The 19,559-nt window shown below is 42.1% G+C and overlaps 1 protein-coding gene across 1 annotated transcript; it reads right to left on the minus strand.

Annotated features, from left to right (window-relative positions):
- Nucleotides 1–1,848: 1,848 nt before the first annotated feature.
- Nucleotides 1,849–8,126, minus strand: CCK (cholecystokinin). Its single transcript, XM_051789083.1, has 3 exons — nucleotides 7,986–8,126; nucleotides 6,270–6,527; nucleotides 1,849–2,237 (listed from the first exon to the last, which is right to left on the minus strand). The coding sequence occupies exons 2-3, from the start codon at nucleotides 6,523–6,525 to the stop codon at nucleotides 2,101–2,103; spliced, it is 393 nt and encodes a 130-aa protein (XP_051645043.1). The 5' UTR covers nucleotides 6,526–6,527; nucleotides 7,986–8,126; the 3' UTR covers nucleotides 1,849–2,100.
- Nucleotides 8,127–19,559: the final 11,433 nt, after the last annotated feature.

Here is a 19,559-nt window from a genome sequence, read left to right on the forward strand (position 1 = left end):
GCACATGCTTTCATAAGGATGAATTTGAGCAAAGCTAAATTAAATGTCAGAGAGTTGGCAGTGCCAGGAATCTCACCACCCAGATGAGCACCAGGAGGTTGTGCCAACGCGCTGCTGTGTGTGCTGAAATCTGAGGGGCACTTCTCAGCCCAAAGCTGTTGCTGGACACAAGGAGCTCCTACCCAGCTACAGGGCCTCCATCCCTAAAGCTACCATTTCCCTTGTGTTAAAACAGGGCAATCTGGAGAGTAGCTTCACTAAGGGCCTGGAATGAGCATTGCAGCTAACAGGGCTGCTTGAATTTGCCAGATTTGCTGCCCCCTCTGTTTAGCTCCAGTTAGCACCCCCAGGTCACCTGGAAACTGAGTGGTGTCTCAGCAGGCTTTAAAACCCTCTCTCACCTGGGGAATTTCTCTCCTCTCAGAGGAGCAGGTGACAGATGTTTTTAGGATGAGGATGATGTTGCTGAACCGCTAATAGCCAGCTCCCCCTTATCTTCAAGATCCTGGAGCCACTGTGCCTCTTGATAATTGCTGCAATTTCCCCCAAACTTCTTATTTCTTAACACTCACTCCTGTGAGATGTCACCTGCAGGTACGAGTTTGTATCTTAGCAGTACCTGAAAAAACCATGTTAGTCCTGAGCTTGGTATTAGGTGGTAAAGAGGGGCTCTGGCAGAATTAAGAACGTATGTTTTCAGTCCCCATTTGGATGCCAGGTGAGTCACTGCAAGTCCCTTTACGTAGACATAAGGAAGAAGTTTTTTACAATGAGAGTGGTAAAACACTGGCACAGGTTGCCCAGAGAGGTGGTAGATGACCCACCCCTGGGAACATTGAAGGCCAGGTTGGAACAGGCTCTGAGCAACCTGATCTAGTTGAAGACATCTCTGCTCACTGCAGTGAATTTGGACTAGATAACCTTTAAAAGTACCTTCCAACCAAAGCCATTCTATTATTAAATTATTCAATTATTATTATTATTCAATTATTATTCAATTATTCCCTTGGTCAACTTTTAGATGTGAGATCCAGCTGCTGAAGAAGACCCAGGAGCTGCAGGAGAGGTTGCTTACCTGTGGTTGAGGAGGAGAGTACAGGTAAAACACTTGATGCAGCCTCCCACAGGCAGGCAGGAAAGACTGCAGGAACAGCAGGGGGCTGGTTTTCCACAAGCAGGGATCACTTCCTAGCTGTGAACGTGGGGCTCTATGCCCTGCTTTGTGCCCGTTAAGGGCTGAGCACAACCTCCTTCCTTCCCCTCACATTGGTGGGCAACAGCCAACTCAGTCTGCCTCTGTGATAGATGGGAGCTACCTCTTTCCTTTCAGGATACTGTGACTAGACTGCTCCAATATCTCCTCCCGCTCAGGTTCACCTGCTCTGTTCAGGGACCTGTCTTCACCCTCTCCCCAAATGAATGCTTGGCTCACCACACAGCAGAAAATGGTCTGTTTATTCTGTGATTCGCAGCCATCAGCAGAACTTTCACATTGAGTTCACAATAGAAAATAGATAAGCCAAGAAGATGAAACATGTTGGTGTCATTCCTCTTTTTCTTTTAGTTTCAGCACTGTTGGCTATTCACTACAAACATGTGGGCCAGTGTGTAACTCAGTCCTTTTCAAATGGGGTTGCCATGAATTTAGCTGGTATCTTCTGGCAGTACTGTGCTGCTGTGTTTATATTTAAACAAGTTCCCTAGAGTTCAAAGCGACTGGGACTGACACAAGATTTCCCTGAAAAAGGGATAATGTGTGACTACTCAACGCATGGAATATATGTACATTGCAGAATGAAGGCATTTTCCTGCCTCTCTTTATAATAAGACACCAGCAACATGCAGTGACAGGACAAGAAGGGATAAGTGAAATCATTTTAATATAGTATCAATGTATGAGAAACCACAAAAGAAAGAAAACATTTTCTGGAAAATTCTGCATATGTATATATTGCATTGAATAGTCTTACAGAAAAATTTACATCAGATACATGATTTTAAATATTTTAAAACACTGATTTGAAGAGGACAACAAATTGATTTCTCTCTTTCTGTACAGACATGGGAGTGTGATTTTCTGTTACTATAGTTTGCTGTTCTTCAGGAAGAGTACTCGTATTCTTCAGCACTGCGGCGTCCAAAATCCATCCAGCCCATGTAGTCTCTGTCATTTATCCTGTGAGTAGGATCAATGCTCTGTACCCTGTTTCCCATAACTGAGAGTCTTCCAGTGGAACCTTAAGAAAAAATGTTTGGGAGAACAGAGAGTAAGTGGACATATTATGCAAGTTCACCCATTTTCTGATCTGTTTTGTACTTAGATGTCTGCAATAATGGAAACTCTTGGATATAACAGTTGTATTACATGGTCTGTATTGTGTCATTGGAGAAAACATCAAGAGAAATATTACTGGTAAGGTCCTTAAAGTGGCTTGGATTTTTTTATTGCAAAATAAACAGATCATTTTCTCCTTCCTGCTGCAGAAGCATTCTGCTACTGTCTGCCAGGAAGGAGTATGGATGCATTATTCCTTTTTCCTTCCTTTTTCACTAGAGAGCCCAAACCATTTTGCACTCTTCCTTATAAGGCTCTATGCTTGCTTGCTGGTATTGGGAGAGTTGATCTAGATGCAAAATAACCCTCTTCTTGAGAGCAGGCTGAAGCCTGAGACACCACAGTCCCACATTGCTTAAAGAGATATAGATGTAAGTACAGTGCAAGTTCAGTAACAAGCAGGGTAAAGTTATCAATCCCAGGTTTTGTGGAGAAGTGAGAATAGTTTTAAAATGGAGAAAATTGTATCTGGAATTTCTGGCTAAAGATACCTATTGCTGGAATAATACAGAGCTTATTACTATGTCGGTGATTTTTTAACAGCTTATCCAAATCCTTCATAATTCTGTTCACAGCAAGGTCAGATGCTGATCTATGATCTTGCCTTATCCTTTCTGTCTTCCTTGCTTAAGGCATCAAAGAGAAATTATTTGCAAGTAGAATTTATGCTTTAAAAAAAGGGCTACAATCCTCTATTTTCACATCATTATGTGATGTAACTAAAAAATGCAGGGAAAGGTAAATTACTTCTGTCTGTACTCCCTGAAAACAGATAAAATTGACACATGCCAATAATTAGATTATATTAAGCCTTGAGTGAGGAACAGATTCAATATACTCAGTGCAGACTGAGGCTTGGGGAATACTTGAACTGAAAAGGAAAAGAAGCCCAAATAAAATCCCACAGATCCAAATCTACACAATTCCCTTGCTTACAGTTTCTTGTGTTTTGAAGAAACCCTGGGGACTCTGTGCTTTTATATTTCAAGGTCTTCCTCACGTAGTGATTTATAATGAACATGACTCACTAAAACATAAAGCAACTGCATTGTTTTGTTAGGGTTTGTAGAGCGATAGGAGAGCTGAAGGTACAAAAACAACAGAAAAAGCGCCGTGTGTAAGACATTTACCTAGAACAAAAGTACAACAAATTTAATTATCTCTAGAAAAGAATGTCTACCATTAAATGCTCAAAAACCCTAGAAATTCACATTCATAATTCAAAAAAATGTAATTAAGTTAATGGCTCCTTAACATTATAACCAGTCAGGGCTAAGACAGCACAGAACCATCGCTCAGATGTTGGTGCTTAAGAGACATCTGAGCCTGTGCCGTGACCTGTGGGCTGTAAAGGCTCCCCTGGTGCCATTATGCTCTGCTCTAGCAAGGGCTCCTTAGACAATAGTAAATATGCATGTTGCTGACTAGATAGCTACACCATCTCTCATGCCAGATTCATGCTGAAAGCCTGCAGAGGAATATAACTGAAACTTTGAGTCACAAACAGTGTTTATTTCTTACCAGCACCTTAATTACCTTTTCTCAGACCACTGGAGATTTCCTGTGGGTACTGCAGAATCAGTGTACAGCAAACATATTCAAAAATTGTAGCAGCTCACCTACGAGGCTGCCATCAAGCCCTAACTCTTTCAGAGAACTGAACTCTCTCACCATTTTACCTGGAAATGCTGTAAATAATCAGCATTTCTATTAATCACAAGGGCAAACGCCACCACTGGTGTCTGGTAACACTAGCAAAAGCCCAGACTCTCTTTCCCCCTAAATGGAATTTTCTACTGAGTGTTATGGTTTAGACAGGTTAGAAGTGACCAATACAGAGCGTTCTGCAGATATTTCTGAAGTGCTGCCCAGAACCTTCATGTTAAATGAGAATATAATGCTCCAATGGGAACACTGTATACATCGTTATAAATTAAGTAAATAGTTTTTGTCCCTCTGAATCTTCTCTAATGAGCAACATCTACAAACCAGAGTCCAGCTGGCCTAGTCACATCACAAGGATTCCATCATCTGCTAGCAGACACTTCGTAGAGTGAATTATATATGTCAATAACACATATTTAGAAAATTCTCCTTCGTATTAATACTTATCAAAAAGACATCTTAAATCCAAAGGGATTTTTTTCCACTTCATCTGGTTAAACTGTTTGGAAATGTCAGCCAGGTACTTAAGAGTATATAATGGATACACAAACTAGAACAAAGTGTTCTGTTTCCATGTAGGTGGGCAACAATGACTAAACTGGGGAAAGGTAACAAGGACTCTGCTTTGTAGACTCCTGCAATAACATCCTTATTCAATAACAGCTTTAAGAGTAGCACTCAATTAACGAATTTCATATCTGAATTCTCTTTCCTTTAAATTGTATGAACTGCTAAAAGAAGTTCCTTAATGGATATTGTGCAAATTGCTAACATAAGATGAAATCTCTCAGGTTCCATTGAAAATTATTCTTTTTCTGTTGTTTGTAATATGTCTCTGTTCTGGGTACACAGATGAGTGTGTATGGCTGCATATGTGATGCATAAAAATGCAGATAGCATCTCTTAATTGCAGACCACCAAAGATAAGCATAGGGCTTTGCCTAGCATAGAGGTCAGCAATGAAGCTATCAAGAGGCAAGGGTTAAATGATCTGCATTGTGTGGAGACACAGGAGCAGAGAAAGCTCTTCCTTATATAAAGTGAACTTTATCCTAAGCACAGTTTAGGGCTGGGAGTGAATTAATTTATCAATGTCTGTATGTCCAGGTAATCCTAATTACTGGCTTCTCTTGAAGTCCTCCTTCCTTCTTAGATGCCCTCTTTCCCTGCAATACAAGGGACAGACTGGAGTGAAACTTCCACAAGTAAACAAAATTTGTGTAGTGGCTTTTGTTGAGCTTGGAAGTCAAACTGCCCATAGTGTAACTCTGTTGAGATACAGAGCAATACAGAGATGAGCCACTTCAAAAGGAAAAATGTTTTCTTGGGCAAGTTTCAGTGGTCAATGATTTTGAGCCCTCATTTTTACTAGTAGCACAGATGGCACGTGTTTCGGCTTGTATAAAATATACACTACAAGATGTCAGCAGGGACAGCTTTACTCTTTCTCCAATGTAATACAATTGTTTCCTCAAGTAATTAATAAATCTCATGATAAGAATTAAGCCCTTTAATACCATTACTCTACTGGTGCTTCATGTCCTTGTTACACAGTGCCATGGAGGTTTTAAGTAACTGCAAAGTTGCGTTCCCAGGCTGCCTGAGACCAAAACCCTATCAGCAATTGACATGTTTTGAAGGAAATGTGCTTTTACTTATCACTGCTTTTAGTTATTGCACTGATAAACATGAATTTTGATGCTTCAAAAGCTTTCACACTTTTGTAATTTCCTCTGGGAACAAATATATGAAAAATCCAATACTCAGAAGATTTCCCTGGTACAGGTATTTCTGATTGAGGTGAGGCTAGATATTTGGTCTGTATTTATGCTCAGTAAAGTTTTCCTGTTCTTCTAAATTTAAAAAGGGGAGAGAGGAGTTTAGCTAAATGAAAAAGTTTGAAGAAAATGTAATTACTGTATTTTATATGAGGTATAACATACTGAAAATACCAACAAAATAATAAGACTATGAAAATAGTAGTTAAAAATAAAAACTGGACTATAGCCTGACAGGTAGATGACATCTTCCTCAGTTACCTGTACATGACACTGTCAGTGGCTGCTATGTACAAATAATTTTTTTTTTGGAGGAGTTTTGCAGTAAATAAAGGAAAGCTCTCTACTTCAGGAATAATCAGGCAAAATCTAAGTCCTATCTTCTCTAGGAATCATGTTAGATGATGAGGGGGTTATCTTAACACCTAGGTGTCCCTGCAGGAAATGCCACCGACACAGAGGTAGCACAGTGAGCAGGCTATATCCAGTACCTTTTCTGGCTTGCTGGAGATACTTGGCCAGCAAGGCGCCGATGTTGGCTCTTTGGTCGATGCTTCCATCCAGCCGTGCCATGGATTTCAGCGGCCCGGTGGACGAAGGGGCGCGGATGTGCCGGTGATGTTCTGTCAAGCTCTGCTCAAGCTCAGCAGCCAGTGGATTCCCGTTGTGCGAGCCCACGGCTTGCTGTCCGAAACAGCTCACCGAGAGCACAGCCAGGAACACACAGATGCAAATACCGCCGTACATCGCTGGGGAGGAAGGGAACAAAAGGCTATTAAAACAACCAGATGTACTATGTTGTATGCTGTCCCTAACCTCTTCTGCTGTTGGGGGTGCTGGTTTCTGAGCAAATCGGGGTTGTGTTGGGCTTTTTTTAATGTAGCTAGCTGTGGGATCTGTCTTAAGTTGCAAAACACATAAATAGCTAAATATCCGTTGATAAGAGGAAGATACAGTTAATTAATTAATTTTGTTTCTTCTGGTGTGGTGTGTGCTATGTCTCCCTAGTCTACTCAATTCTTATTTGCTTTTATTTTTTGGAAGTTGTATTTCATAAAAACTTAAGTGAGATGAATCCATCTCTGTGAAAAAACATCTTAGGGTTCAAACATTTCGGTATTTTGCCATTGTACTAAAACCTGCTCTTATTACAGGTACTCAGTTTTGACAAGTCCTATGAAGAGCCTATATTCTACCAACCTTCACTGAGTTGAACTTCAGTGTTCAAGAGGTTTCATCTCATCATAAACAAAAAGTAAAAACAAAAACTTGTCCCAAGGAAAGAAAAAGCAAAATCTAACACCCCTGCCACGAAGCATTTGATCTAATAGCTGATGTGGTAAAAGGTGTTTAGTTAAAAGCCATAAAAAATAAAGTGCAACTTGTTAATCTTCTTCATATAAAACAGAGAATTCAGATTTTAACATGTACGAAGCAAAACAATGTTGGTTTACTAAATTGTTTTATCACATAAGCTGAAATAGTATTTTTTCTGGAAACAGAGAAATTACTCCCAGTTATTAGGAGAAACAAACTAATGCTATGGGGGTCATTTCCATTTGTAAATACACATGAAATATCCCAGCTATATGAAAATTTTTGAATCATTTAAGTGCTTTAACAGTACACTGAACCTAACATTTTAATTTTAAAAGGGGATAAAATTAGGTTTATTTGCTCAACACATACACTAGATTGAAAACATTTGTGATGTATAAAACATGGCAGTTTTAAAGTATTGTTAGGATATGAATGAAGAAGCTCATAAGATCACCCCGGCGTGGTTATTAGTGATGTACCCATCTAGGCTGGGTATTTAGAAACGGAAGGTGAGCTGCATCCTTTCAACCTCCCTGACTCCTGTATTTTTTACATACACACACACATGTATTCATGTCCATGCTATCGACTCCAAAGCCAACAACTCACCACCGCTGGCTGTTACCCTTCCCAGCCTGCCCGGTGGGGAGCCCACCGCCGACCAGACCACCTCTCCCCGCATCCCGCGCCCCGCGCTGGGGACCGCGCCCGTCGGGAGCGTCCGGAATCACTCTTTCCCCGGCGGCCCCGGTGCTTTTCGCCCGGCAAACAGCGGGATGCCCTCAGAACCGCCGCACAGGTAGGTGCCAGGCATCCCCCTTTCCTTTGCCTCCCTCCACCCCACCCAGCAGTGGTGCCGTCAGAGGAGAGTGACAGGCTCTCCCTACCTTTCCGCTGCGGTTTCCCAAGGTCCGACTCGAGTTGGGAGTAGCGAGTCCCGTGTGTGCCCAGGCAGGGAAGTCAGGGGAGATTCAGCCCCGGCCCCTTAAATAGCGGCGGGCACCGCGGCGGTGTTTACACATCTCTGACGCAGCCGGGGCCGCCGCCCGCTCAGCCTCCCGCTACATCGCCCCCCCGCCCGGCACCGGGGGGGGTGAGTTCCGCGGGGGGAGCGGGGCTGCTTCCCCGCACTCCCTCCCTCCTTCCCGCCGGCCGGCGCCGCAGCGGCGCTGGTTGCGGGGGTGTGCGGGCTCCGCGCGGGGCCGGCCCCCGACGGGCGCTCTCTGCTGGGTACGGAGGAGCTGGAAGCCCAGGCGGGCTTCCAGCTGGGTATTTAAAAAATGCTCCTGACCGGAGGTATGCCCGCGCCTACCGCCCCGGCGAGAGGCTTCAGGTGGGGCTCATGCCCCAGCACGGGCAGCACCGGCCGTCGGGATCCGCTCCCGGGCCGCGGAGGGCGGGCTCGCTCTGACTGCGCTCCCCGGCTGTGCCAGGTGCGGGGACTGGGGCCTTGTGTTTCGCCCTCTGCAGCCTCCTGCGACCTGAGCGCGGAGGCACAAACGACTCCATCTCCCGCTTCCTCCCCGGAGCTTTCCCGAATATCTGCTCAGGAAGACGGGACGCTCATTTTATTTAGAAGACAAAGCAAAATGTAAAGCCAAGGACGACGTCCTCAGAAAGCCGATGATGGAGATGCCTTCGACGTGGGTTCTCCATCACCGACCCCAGAGCTACCAATCTCCCCTGGTCGCTGCGGGGACCGCTAACCCTTCCCGCGCCCTCCGCCGGGCCGGTGCTTCCCTGAGGCGATCATCGCCAGGTCCACGCAGCAGCCTCGGACGCCCTCCCGCCTCCTCCTCCTTTTCGGGGGGTGGAGGAAGTCCCCTCAAGCTCGGGCCGCCTGGGCTACCGCGCCGAGGCCGCAGCGGGACGGGCAGGGCCGGCTGGGGCAGCAATTCCCGCATCCGTAAGGTCCCGCCCGAACCTCCCTGCAGGGCATTCCCCTGGAACAGCCGCTCCTCGGGACCCAGCTCTGGGCTCCGGCGTCACCATGCCCAGTCTGTGTCTTAAAATTTACAGCTTGGGGGCAATTGAGTCCACCTGTTGCTTTTCCCTCTCCGGGAAGGGAGGCGGGGAGCCCTGAGACACCGAGGCTCCCCTGGGAGCCGCCTGTGCTGCGCGGGGCGTGCGGGGGTGCAGAGTGCCGGCTGGGGCGCGGGTGCTCCTAACCCATAGAAGACAGGGCTCCTGGGAGGGAGAACAGCACTGCTTCCCCATCCTGTTTCCTCGCTCCGGTCCTGCCGGCCGCACATCGCCCCGCTCATCCCGCCCGCGCCCTTCCCGCCGCGGCCGGCAGAGGGCGATCCAGCTGCACGAGGGAAATAAATCCACGGAAAAGTCACGAAGTCCCGTGGCAGGAGGGTGTCACGAGGCCTGAGAGTGGGGAAAAGCTAGCCTGTCGGCACCTCCTCAGCGCGGGGGAGCCCCGGCTGCTAGTGGCCAGCGGTGGCCGAGCTGAAGGCGCGGGGAATGCCGAGGTGCCGGTGTTGATGGAGCGGGACGGGCGGGAGAGGGATGGCGTGGCTGCCGCGTCCAGGCGCCCTGGTGGGGCGAGGTTTGGAGGTGGCGGGGATGGCGATGGACCAGCTCTCTCACCGCCTTCCAGCCACTGGCAGGGCGTTGCCGAGTGGGATACGGCACCTGAGCTGCGAGCTGCCTTTCATCTCCCACACCGGTGCCGGCATCAGGCAGAGTTGCCATCCCAGGTTGATTAAAAAAAAGAAAGTAAAATCAAAACCTTTTTTGAAAACAGAAATATAAGTTGAAGCAATTTGCCAGCCGTGAAATTATTCCAGCAGTACCTGTCGAAGTGCCAGTTTAATAGCTGTGTCTGTCTCCAGAAAAAAAAAAAAAACAAAACCACAAAAAAACCAACCAAACAAAAAACCAAAACACAAAACCAAAAAATACCCAAAAGCAAATGGCAATATTCCTGATAATTCAGTTTCCCTGTTTTGACTTGGTGGGAAAAGTACTCACTACTATTAGACAATTAAATAGTCAACACTGAATTGAACTGTAGGTGTCTGGGAAGTGTTTAACAATCTTTCTGGGAAGACACAATAACAATTCTTATATAGTCACATCAAGCCCTTGTGAACCTCTGTAGATAATGAGTTCCCGAGGGACCAGCCCAAAGCTTAACAGAAGAGAAAGACAGAGCACTTACTAATATATGCATATACATAATTCATATCGGAGGGATATAAATATAAGTGCAGGCATTTAAATCTGATATATTTGCCTGATTGAACAAATATGCACTATAGGAGTTCATTTATGTTAAGCTGATTTAGAGTATAATTTCACTTATAAATATATCCAGGACTGGACAAATGGAGTGAGAGAGAGAGTGTGTGTGTGTGTGTGCACATGTGTGTGCGCAGGTGTGGTAGCCAAACCTCCTATTTGTGTTCATGAATAGACAGAAAGGCAACAACATATGAAATGGAATAGAGAAAACAGGAATGATGTCAAGTTATTTAAGTCAGCAGTGCTGCACCATGTGTAACTTGGGTAATACACTTTTGAACACCAGATTTTCCTAATTGTTTGAAACTGTTGGCAAGTTTCAATCCTCGGTAAATATATGTTAATTAACGGCATTTTCAAATTGTTTTGAGCAGAGATAAAAGACCAGACAACCTGTTCAGCATGAGCAAATATGACATCAGGACTCTGAGGTGAGTTGCCTGCAGAAACGCAAACTATGTATTACTTCACAGATGTGGCACAAAGAGGAAAGAATTGGGGTTTAATTTGTGGTTTAATTTGTGGTTCGACCAGTGTTTTTGTCAAGTGCTGGGTCTAGATGTGCATCATGGATGAGTAAAGTGTCAGCCACAGGAGGGCCTGGTGCCACCATCACATGTGGGGTAAGGCAGAGGCTGCTCAAGCACATGATTTCAGCCTTAGATCACCAGAAAGAAGAGTACTTTGACTGCACCAGAGCTTGAGTGATATTGCAAGAATCCAAGTACACATGCAAAACAAACTTAAATCTAATGTGAACCCTGCAATGCAGTAAATGCTAATATAGGTGTATCCCTGAGGTGGAAGCTGGATGATACCATAGTTTAGATACTTCAGGCTTTTTAAAATTTGTTTTCTGGCAAGAGTCTGTTAAAAGAGTTGAGTTTCTCTAACCTTTTCCCCTTGATAATCAAGATATCTCTATCCTCAACTGCTTTCTCTATTTATTTGCCAAACATTTTCTCCTGTTTAGCTGAGGCAGCAAAAGACAGTGTCTAGCTAAGCATACATTTTGTGCTGTTCCAGCACAAAGCTGAGAGTTGGGTTTGGAGCAAGAAGGTAGCATGGGAACAGAGGGATGGAGATATTTCCTTGTATCTATTCTGCAGTGGGCTTGGCCAGCATCACCCGTGTAAGTAGTCAGAGCACAAGTCATGGTGCTAATGTCTCAATCTCTCTCTGCTGCGAGCTGGAGCAGAGACTGTCTGTGAGTGACAGAGTGACAGCAAGCCCAGCTCTTTCCTGCAGCAGTAAGCATGCAGGTGCTGTGCAATACTTCCTTTCTGTCCGTGTGCATGTGACTTTTGTCTCTACAGGATATGTTTTCCTTGGCAATGTCACATAAAATTTGCAGTAGCATGGTTGTCACATGGACAGCATGGCAATATACATATTTGATGCCTTTTCTTTTTAGCCAAAAACTCCCCATATGGATATTACTCAGTGTTATTGTGTGGCTTTGGATTCCAAGACATTTAGGCTGAAAACTAAATATAGCACCATATACCGCTAAGTATATTGGGACTTTAGACCTTGAGGGATAAAGCCAGGTGACTATCCAGTGGGACCAGGGGGCTTCATGTCCAGCTGTGTAACAAAGAATACATTCTTTCATTTCTGAGTATTTCATCTTTTTCTGATTATTACTCTGCAAGTTCTTTTTACTTTCTTCTGGACCCTGACACTTATGGGTAACATTCTGTGCTGTGTTGGGTCAAATTAATGTGGGGTTTTTATGTGAAACTGCTGGAGTGGCAGTCGGGAGGATTACAGTGAAGTAGGAATAATTGGCAGAGGACAGGAGGAAAGGGAATGGTATGGTTTCCTGGAACTAACAGATGAATTAGTGAATAGGTTATTAGGACCAACTGCATGAATTGTAGATGTAAAAGCCTTGAATATATTTTAAGACAGTACATTGTTCTGCTGCTGTTTTTCTGGGTGTTGATTCAGACATTATATTTTTGTCATTTAGTTTTTAAAATTATTTTTAATTTTAATTCAATATTTTCTATCAAAAGGTCTAAATACTTTCATGGTAGTCTCTTTCCTCTGAATTTTCATCCCACTTGAGAGGAAGGTAAACTCTGCTTGGAGTCAACCCAAAAACCAAGGGAGAAATTTTGGTCTTGGGCAAGTGAATAGGAGTAAGGAATCTGGGTCCTCTGCCTGAAGAGTGCTGACCTCCTTTCACAAAACTGTGCCTCAAACAGATATATTAGTCCTTGACTAACATAACTAAAGAAGGATCCAGTAGAAGCAGATCAGCAGAGCTGGTGCTGAGAATGTTTGAACACTCACAGGCTGCTCTGCTGTGGAAATAAAGGAGGAACAACTGGGAATGACCATAGAATTATAAACTGGTTTGGGTTGAAAGGGACCTTAAAGATCATCTAGTTTCATCACTTCTACCATGAGCAGGGACAGCTTTGACTAGACCATGTTTCTCAAAGCCCCATCCAACCTATCCTTGAACACTTTTAGGAGTGAGACATCCACAACTTCTCTGGGCAAACTGTTCCAGTGCCTCACCACCTTCATAGTAAAGAAGTCTGTTTCAAAAGAGTACTCCTGGTGTGAACTATGTGCACTAATGTAAATTGACTCTTTGTCTTATTCACTCTTTGTCTGCAGAATAATGTAACCCATTATTCTGCAGTTGTGTGAAGAAGGAAAATAAGAGGAAAAATCTCATTTCCTGGCAGAAGGGTTGGATTGTTTAGAAAAATAGATTTCAACCTGTATCCCATGAAATTCAGGCAGCTGGTATGTAAGCTCCATACAGATCAACTGGAAAACTTACTTGTATGATGTCTTCATATTTTGTTCCCCGTGGTTTCAAGAACAAATGGTGAAGCAAAACAGAGAAGAATCCAGAGTAATTTTCTAGAAGACCACCCAATCCCAAATCACTTGGGTTTTCATATGTTTTTTGTTTGGGGTTTTTTTCCTCTCTGAAAGACCAAATTGATTTTCTGTGGGAATTTGCTATATATATCTTCCAAAATGACCTTAGTATAGAGGCTTTCATGCAAGCTGAAAACTGGAAAAGGAAATCAAAGTGCTAGATAAAAATGATAAAGATACGTGAAGTGCTTGTTGCTGGTAAGTTCTGTGTAATTTCAGCAATATTTTGAGCATTATAGTAGAGCTTCTCTTGCTTGTTGTTACCTCAGTTATATGTCCTGCACCCCAGGAAAGTCCTTGTCCTTTTTTTAGAGGAGAAGTTTTAAACAGACCTTGAGTCTTCTGCCTTCAGACTTGAAGTACCTGCTTCATCAGATATTTTTTTTTGAGAAAGCAGCTGTGATAGAGCTCTTGTAGATGAAAATAAAATACATATTCACATGTACTGGAATCTGTTTTACATTGATGGGATTGTTTATGGTTTTAAATTATTGTATTTTATTCCATAAATAATATTTCCTTTTATGTAGGAGAAACCAGTCCAACAAACTTCATTATATATATTAATTAATTTATTATAAAAATAGACTACTACAGAAAGGAAATACATGATACCTCTTGTACTTTTTAAAATACTTTGTGCTTTTCAGATGTTCTTTCCACCTCCCTGCCGGCACCTGGACAAAATTGTCTTTTCCACTGTGTGGTAGTAACAGAATCCTGTAGGAGACACTGTTTGCTCCACAGTACTCTCCTTGGAAAGGGGAACGTTTGACTAATCAACTTTATCAAACAATTTAAAATCAAAAAGAGGAAGCTCTATAAATGACAAGTACAATGTATCAGCTTCTTGTCTTCCAAACATTTGCGTTTTTCATCTATGCTAAAACTAGAATTAGGACTTAAGAATAGCAAAGTAATTTGACACTGGACAGACTGGACAGCCAATAAGGGCTTTTTAGTGTCCTTCAGAAGCAATAGTGCTTTCTGTTTGATATGTAAGGACAGCTGGAGTCTTGTTATTTCACTTCTACTGTTAAATTATGCTTTGTAATATGGAAGAAAATTGAATTAACCTGGATGCAAAGTATGAATTGTTATTCTGACAATTCCTGTTTAAATAGAAATGCCAGAAATGTCCATGGAAGGTGTAGGTACTACATCACTGTTTTAAATGGCTAGAATAGAACAAAAAACCCCAATGTTCTTTGAACACCAACTCTGACTGCATTGCAGTGAACTGAAGAAAGGAATTTGGTATAAGAGTGTTGTAAAGAAGATACATTGAGGTCCAAGGAATTGCCCATTGGATGAAGTCAGTATTCCCCACTTTTGAAAAGACTACTCCAATACTGACTGCCCAGCAACGTCTCTTGGATATACTGAAGGATTGTTACCTGCTATGTGCCAGGTCTAACACTTATTTGTGCCCTGATATTACCATGTTCAGAAACAACTACTTATGTGACCACAATAACATAATTAAAGCCTCCAGGAGGTCAAATTGATTCGACCTGTTCAGCTTCTTCAAAGGCTGAGGAAAAAGAGACAGTTAACTCAGAGCTCTTTAAAAATCTTCCCACTATCCCTTAGTGAGTGAATCTTCCCCTAAAAAAGCAGACAAAACTCTTCTAAATTAAGATTTTTTTTCTGAATTATTAGGTATAAATATATTTTTAAAGCACTGGGAACTAAGAACACCTACTGATGATTGGACTAGATGATTTTAAAGATCTTTTCCTATCTTAATGATTCTATGTTTCTACAATAGAGAAGAATTATCACCCAGACAGAACAACTAAATCTAAGGGGAGTGATTCTTTGGAAGCAGACAAACCTTGATATATACTGCTCATTACTAGGAGCAGCCTGCTGGAGGTGGGCTGATCTAAGAGTGTTGGGAACCTGCTCTGATTTGTGTTTAAGAGAAGCCAACTGGGTGTCCTGGAGTGTCGCCATCACAGCTTTGTCCCCATCTGATTGACAGTGGTGGTTGCCTGCATTGTCCTGCCCATTTGGTACTCCATTTTTCAGGATTCAGTGATATGCTCCATGCACTGCTGCTCACACAGGTGCTGTGCTTCCCAGTGTGACCCGTGTGAGGACACAGTTCTTTGGGAGATAATGCCAGCAGGAGGACAGCAATGCAGATACATTATAAGTGTCAGCTTTTTAAGAGCTGGACTATTGTCCTCTTGCTCTGGCAATCTAATAGAGCAACCACTGTTTGGATGTATGTAGGCTCTGTTAGGTGGTTGTTGGCCACTTGGTCGGGATAATCGATACCTGAAGTGCTCATCAATGTCCGTGTAGTGTTGGATCTGATAATGCTCTTGTTGGACCTACCAGCGACTGCATTAGATGGGTTGGCATTGTGTGTCATTCTCATAGGAGAGTTCAGGTCATGAACAACATGCTCTCAGATCCTTATTTGCATCCAGTAAAATTGTGTTTAATCTTTTCAGGCTTGGTGTGGGGGAAGGGTTTCAAGTAGGTCAGTTGGATATCAGAAAACATGGTATCATCTCCAGCCATAAATAATACAGTGATAAACTGTTTGATCAAAACATTTTGAAGTGGAATCAGCCACCACATCCTAGGACACTACTGAACATAAGGTCCACACTTCACATTAATCAATATCTAATATTTCAGTTATATTTTAACATAATAGAGAGATTAGCTCAGGTTAGTTCGTTACTTTTGTCTAAAAAGCTTCTTCCTTCTTGTTAGTTTGAGTCACTATCTTGAATTTATTCAAAGACAATCCTTTAATTTTTAAATAATGCTATTAATATAATTGCTAGAACTGTAAGATTAAATTGAAATTTAGATCTTCATGCATTTCTTTTTATATTTATGAGTAAGAATAACTCTGAATATTCATTTATCTGGTTAATTTTCATTCACCTCTTCATATTTTCATTACTAATCAAAACAAAAAGAAAAGAACTTTTCATAAGACTAACAGAAATTCAATTGATCATGTTTCATAAGAATCATAGTCTCCTGCTAGAAATACAGAATTTAGGGGTTTTTTGGTACAAGTTAATTATATTTTACGTTGATTTTCATTATTTTTCTATTACTCTCCTTGATTATGATATGCCTGATTCTTATTCAATCGTGAATAGTGTTTCAGTCCAAGCCCCCAAGCATGACTCAAACAAATTACAGTATTTAAGCAATGCTGTAATTTGGGTGAGTTATACTTCTTGTCTCTGTGGAATATATACATGACAGCTTTCCAACAGGACAGGAAAAAGAGATTGGCAACAATCTCTGTGGTTTTCCTTAGTGGAGTTGATGACCAGAGTAGGGTGACTGACGCCTTCTGTATTACCTGTCTTGTCAGTTAGCAGCAACCACAGTTTTGCAGATCCTTCCAGGCTGTGCTGTGCAGTGGTCAGATTTTATGGTACCTTTTTTTTAAAAATATATTTTAAGAGAATTTGCACATAAGATTTGACCACATTTTGATTAAAGGCCAAATCCTGCTCCTTTAGAACATTGGCAAATAAGAATTTTCATTAAGGCTAAGCAATGGTGTGCATATATGTGGCCAGGAAGGAGGTAATGGAGGTTACCTTGGAATCATGTTTTCTTTACAGTCCATGACAGTATTCTTGCCACTGATTCTTTCCTCATCCTTTTGTTTTTTCATCTTAAGCTAAGCACTGGTACATATGTTTTTTCCATGCCAAAATAGGTTTTCATTTATATGGAGAGAGAAAGATATTTCGTGTTGAAATGCAGTGGGAAGTTTTACAGAACTGAGTGCTTTGCAAGCAGGTTGCTGTTTTACAGTCTTTGCAGTGTCTGGTATTAAATATTTTGTTCAAAACAAAAGGAAAAGAAAAATCCTCAGTTGGGTTTTATTGCTATTAGTATTTTACCCTGCTGAGCCCTGCTACAATGTAGCTAGAGCAAGTCGTTTTAAACAATGCCCTAGTGAATTAGGGGTCCGCAAGCCACTTACTGCAGTGATGTAGATATATTGAAGCTTTGATGCTGATGGTCAAGTGAGGGTGGATTCGAGGCTTCTGAATCTTCATTCTTGAACACTTATGCCTGATTTGGTTTATAATATTGTTTAAAATTACAAGTGGATATAATCTAAATCCCTACCTCTGTAGGCATTCTTGAACTCGGAGGTGTTTTAAATGCTGACAAGGTTCCAAGCTGCACACAAACCTTGAGTAAGAATAACAGATATTCCAAAAGCAAATAAGATTTTTGCAGTGGTTTACACTGTGCAATGCTAGTTTCAATGTTGAAAATAGTGTTGTCTCTGCTTTATGCCTTAGCCAGAAAACCACAATACCAGGAGAAGTATAGGACATCAACAACCTTGTTGCTTGCTGATGTTAGGGATAATATTGCTGTTCATTATTCTTTGCTATCATGGTAAAAGTTTTGTTGGGCTTTTAGCTGTTTCTGTTCTACCATACCCCTGGGGACACTTAACTGTTAAGAATGATTTAAGATGTTTTCTTCCAAGTACAAAATTGTACCAGGGAAACAAACATTCAGTATTCAAAAGACAGAACTATAGACACAAGAAACTGAAAAACATCAACCTAAAAGTAATAATTCCTTGGGAAGATAGATACAGTGTAAATAGTATCATGCATTATGGTTTTTGTTTAATACATTGTAAATTAATACATTGTAAATTAACAGGGTAGGGAACGATAGGGTGTCTTCATTATGCCATTTTAGGAACAAACTAAATCTTGTGTCCTAGTCAACTAGTTGTATGTAATAGCTTACACTGCAAGGCATATCCACTCCCACACCTTTCTCATAAGGTCACTGCAAGCTGTAAGTGTTGCAGGCACACTTGGAGAGAGTTGAGTGCCTCTGAATATGGGGACCATGCATCACAGGAGAAAATCTCTATGTCTCTAAATTACCTGTGCACACCACGTCTCTACTGCATTTTTGCACAGCTCTTTGGTATAGAGCTCTCATTTTCCCTTTGCTTTTGTAGCAGCTTTGGTGTTACCTACCCCTGAACCCCCTAAACCTTTTGGTGTTACCCCTAAAGTCAAATGCCATGGCGTTTTCCTTCATAGTTTTCCTAGTTCTTTAACTTGCTTCTTATCTTTATTAAAGCAGGCTAATTAGAGGGAAAGTGACAAATAGTTTGATATCATTACATAAGAGTGAAATGTACTAAGTGGGAGAGAAATGGCAGGAAGATCTTCATAGGACTATCTCATTTTGCTTGCTAGCCCAAGGATGATGAAGCCATCTAGGGCTCATCTTTTTCTCACACAGTAGCAGGAAAGTATCTTGATTTAATCTTGCATGGTTATTTTCTGTGCTTGGTACGGACTACAGAACATAACACCAGACTGTGCTCTCCATCCTCAGCTTAATGTATGTGGAATTATTTGCAAGTCAGAGTTTAAGAAGAATGGGTATTACTGCCACATTCAGACTGTATACAACTTCTGCACATATAAATTTGCACAACCTCTGTCATTTGCCTTTCTCTCTTTTACTGGGATTCAAAATATGAGCTTGGCTTCATGGCTTTGAAATTAAGTCCATACAATGAAGCCAGGTAGGGACTGTAGGTGCCAAGCTACAGAAGACATCTGTCTGCCACCTCTGAGAAGGAAAAAAAATTAAAAGGCACCCTTGTCCTTTTGCATTATTCATATGCTCAAAAGAACACAATGCTGACCTCAGATGGCTTTCTCCTCTTTCTGGTTGCTGCAGACTGCTTTCTTTGCAGTCTCTATATGGAAGATAGCCATCTCACTGAGAATTTTGGGTTCTGCTCTAGGAACAAGTAACCTTTTAATTCAACAATATTCTGAGGGATAATTTTTAGTTACCCAAGTCAGTTGTTACTGGGTCAAACACTCTGTACTAAATTGCAGCTAATACAATATTTGTTGCTCTCCCATCCACACAGGTATTTGGCTTTGTTTAATTTGTGCTGGTGCCTGGATTAGAGAGTGAAAGTATAATTTTTTTCTATAACAAGATACGAATGACTGGACATGATAAATAATGGAAACTCTTGTAATTGTATCTACATGAATATTTCATATTCTTAGAGCTGTGACTTTATCCCATGTCTGAGAATGCTCTGAAGTATCTAACAAAACTTAATTGTTTGCCCTTGCTCCATCCCTATCATACTGAAGACAAAAGTCCATGGCTGCTTGAGATCACACCATCTTTCAAAAGTTCACTGTGCCTGTGGAAAGCCAAGCAGCACACTGTGAATCTTCACCCTTTTGTTGCAAAGTCTGTAACGGTGGAGGTGGAAGGGAGCAAGTTAG

This window comes from Manacus candei, unplaced genomic scaffold (genome assembly GCF_025592945.1).
Source record: "Manacus candei isolate 608988 ecotype Guabito, Panama unplaced genomic scaffold, ASM2559294v1 h1tg000026l, whole genome shotgun sequence".
Taxonomy (NCBI): Eukaryota; Metazoa; Chordata; class Aves; order Passeriformes; family Pipridae; genus Manacus; species Manacus candei.

Coding starts and splice junctions, on each gene's coding strand:
- CCK (XM_051789083.1), bottom strand. CDS start 6,525: ATGTACGGCGGTATTTGCATCTGTGTGTTCCTGGCTGTGCTCTCGGTG. Junction 2,238..6,269: donor TCTCCAGCAAGCCAGAAAAG/GTACTGGATATA, acceptor TTTTTTCTTAAG/GTTCCACTGGAAGACTCTCA.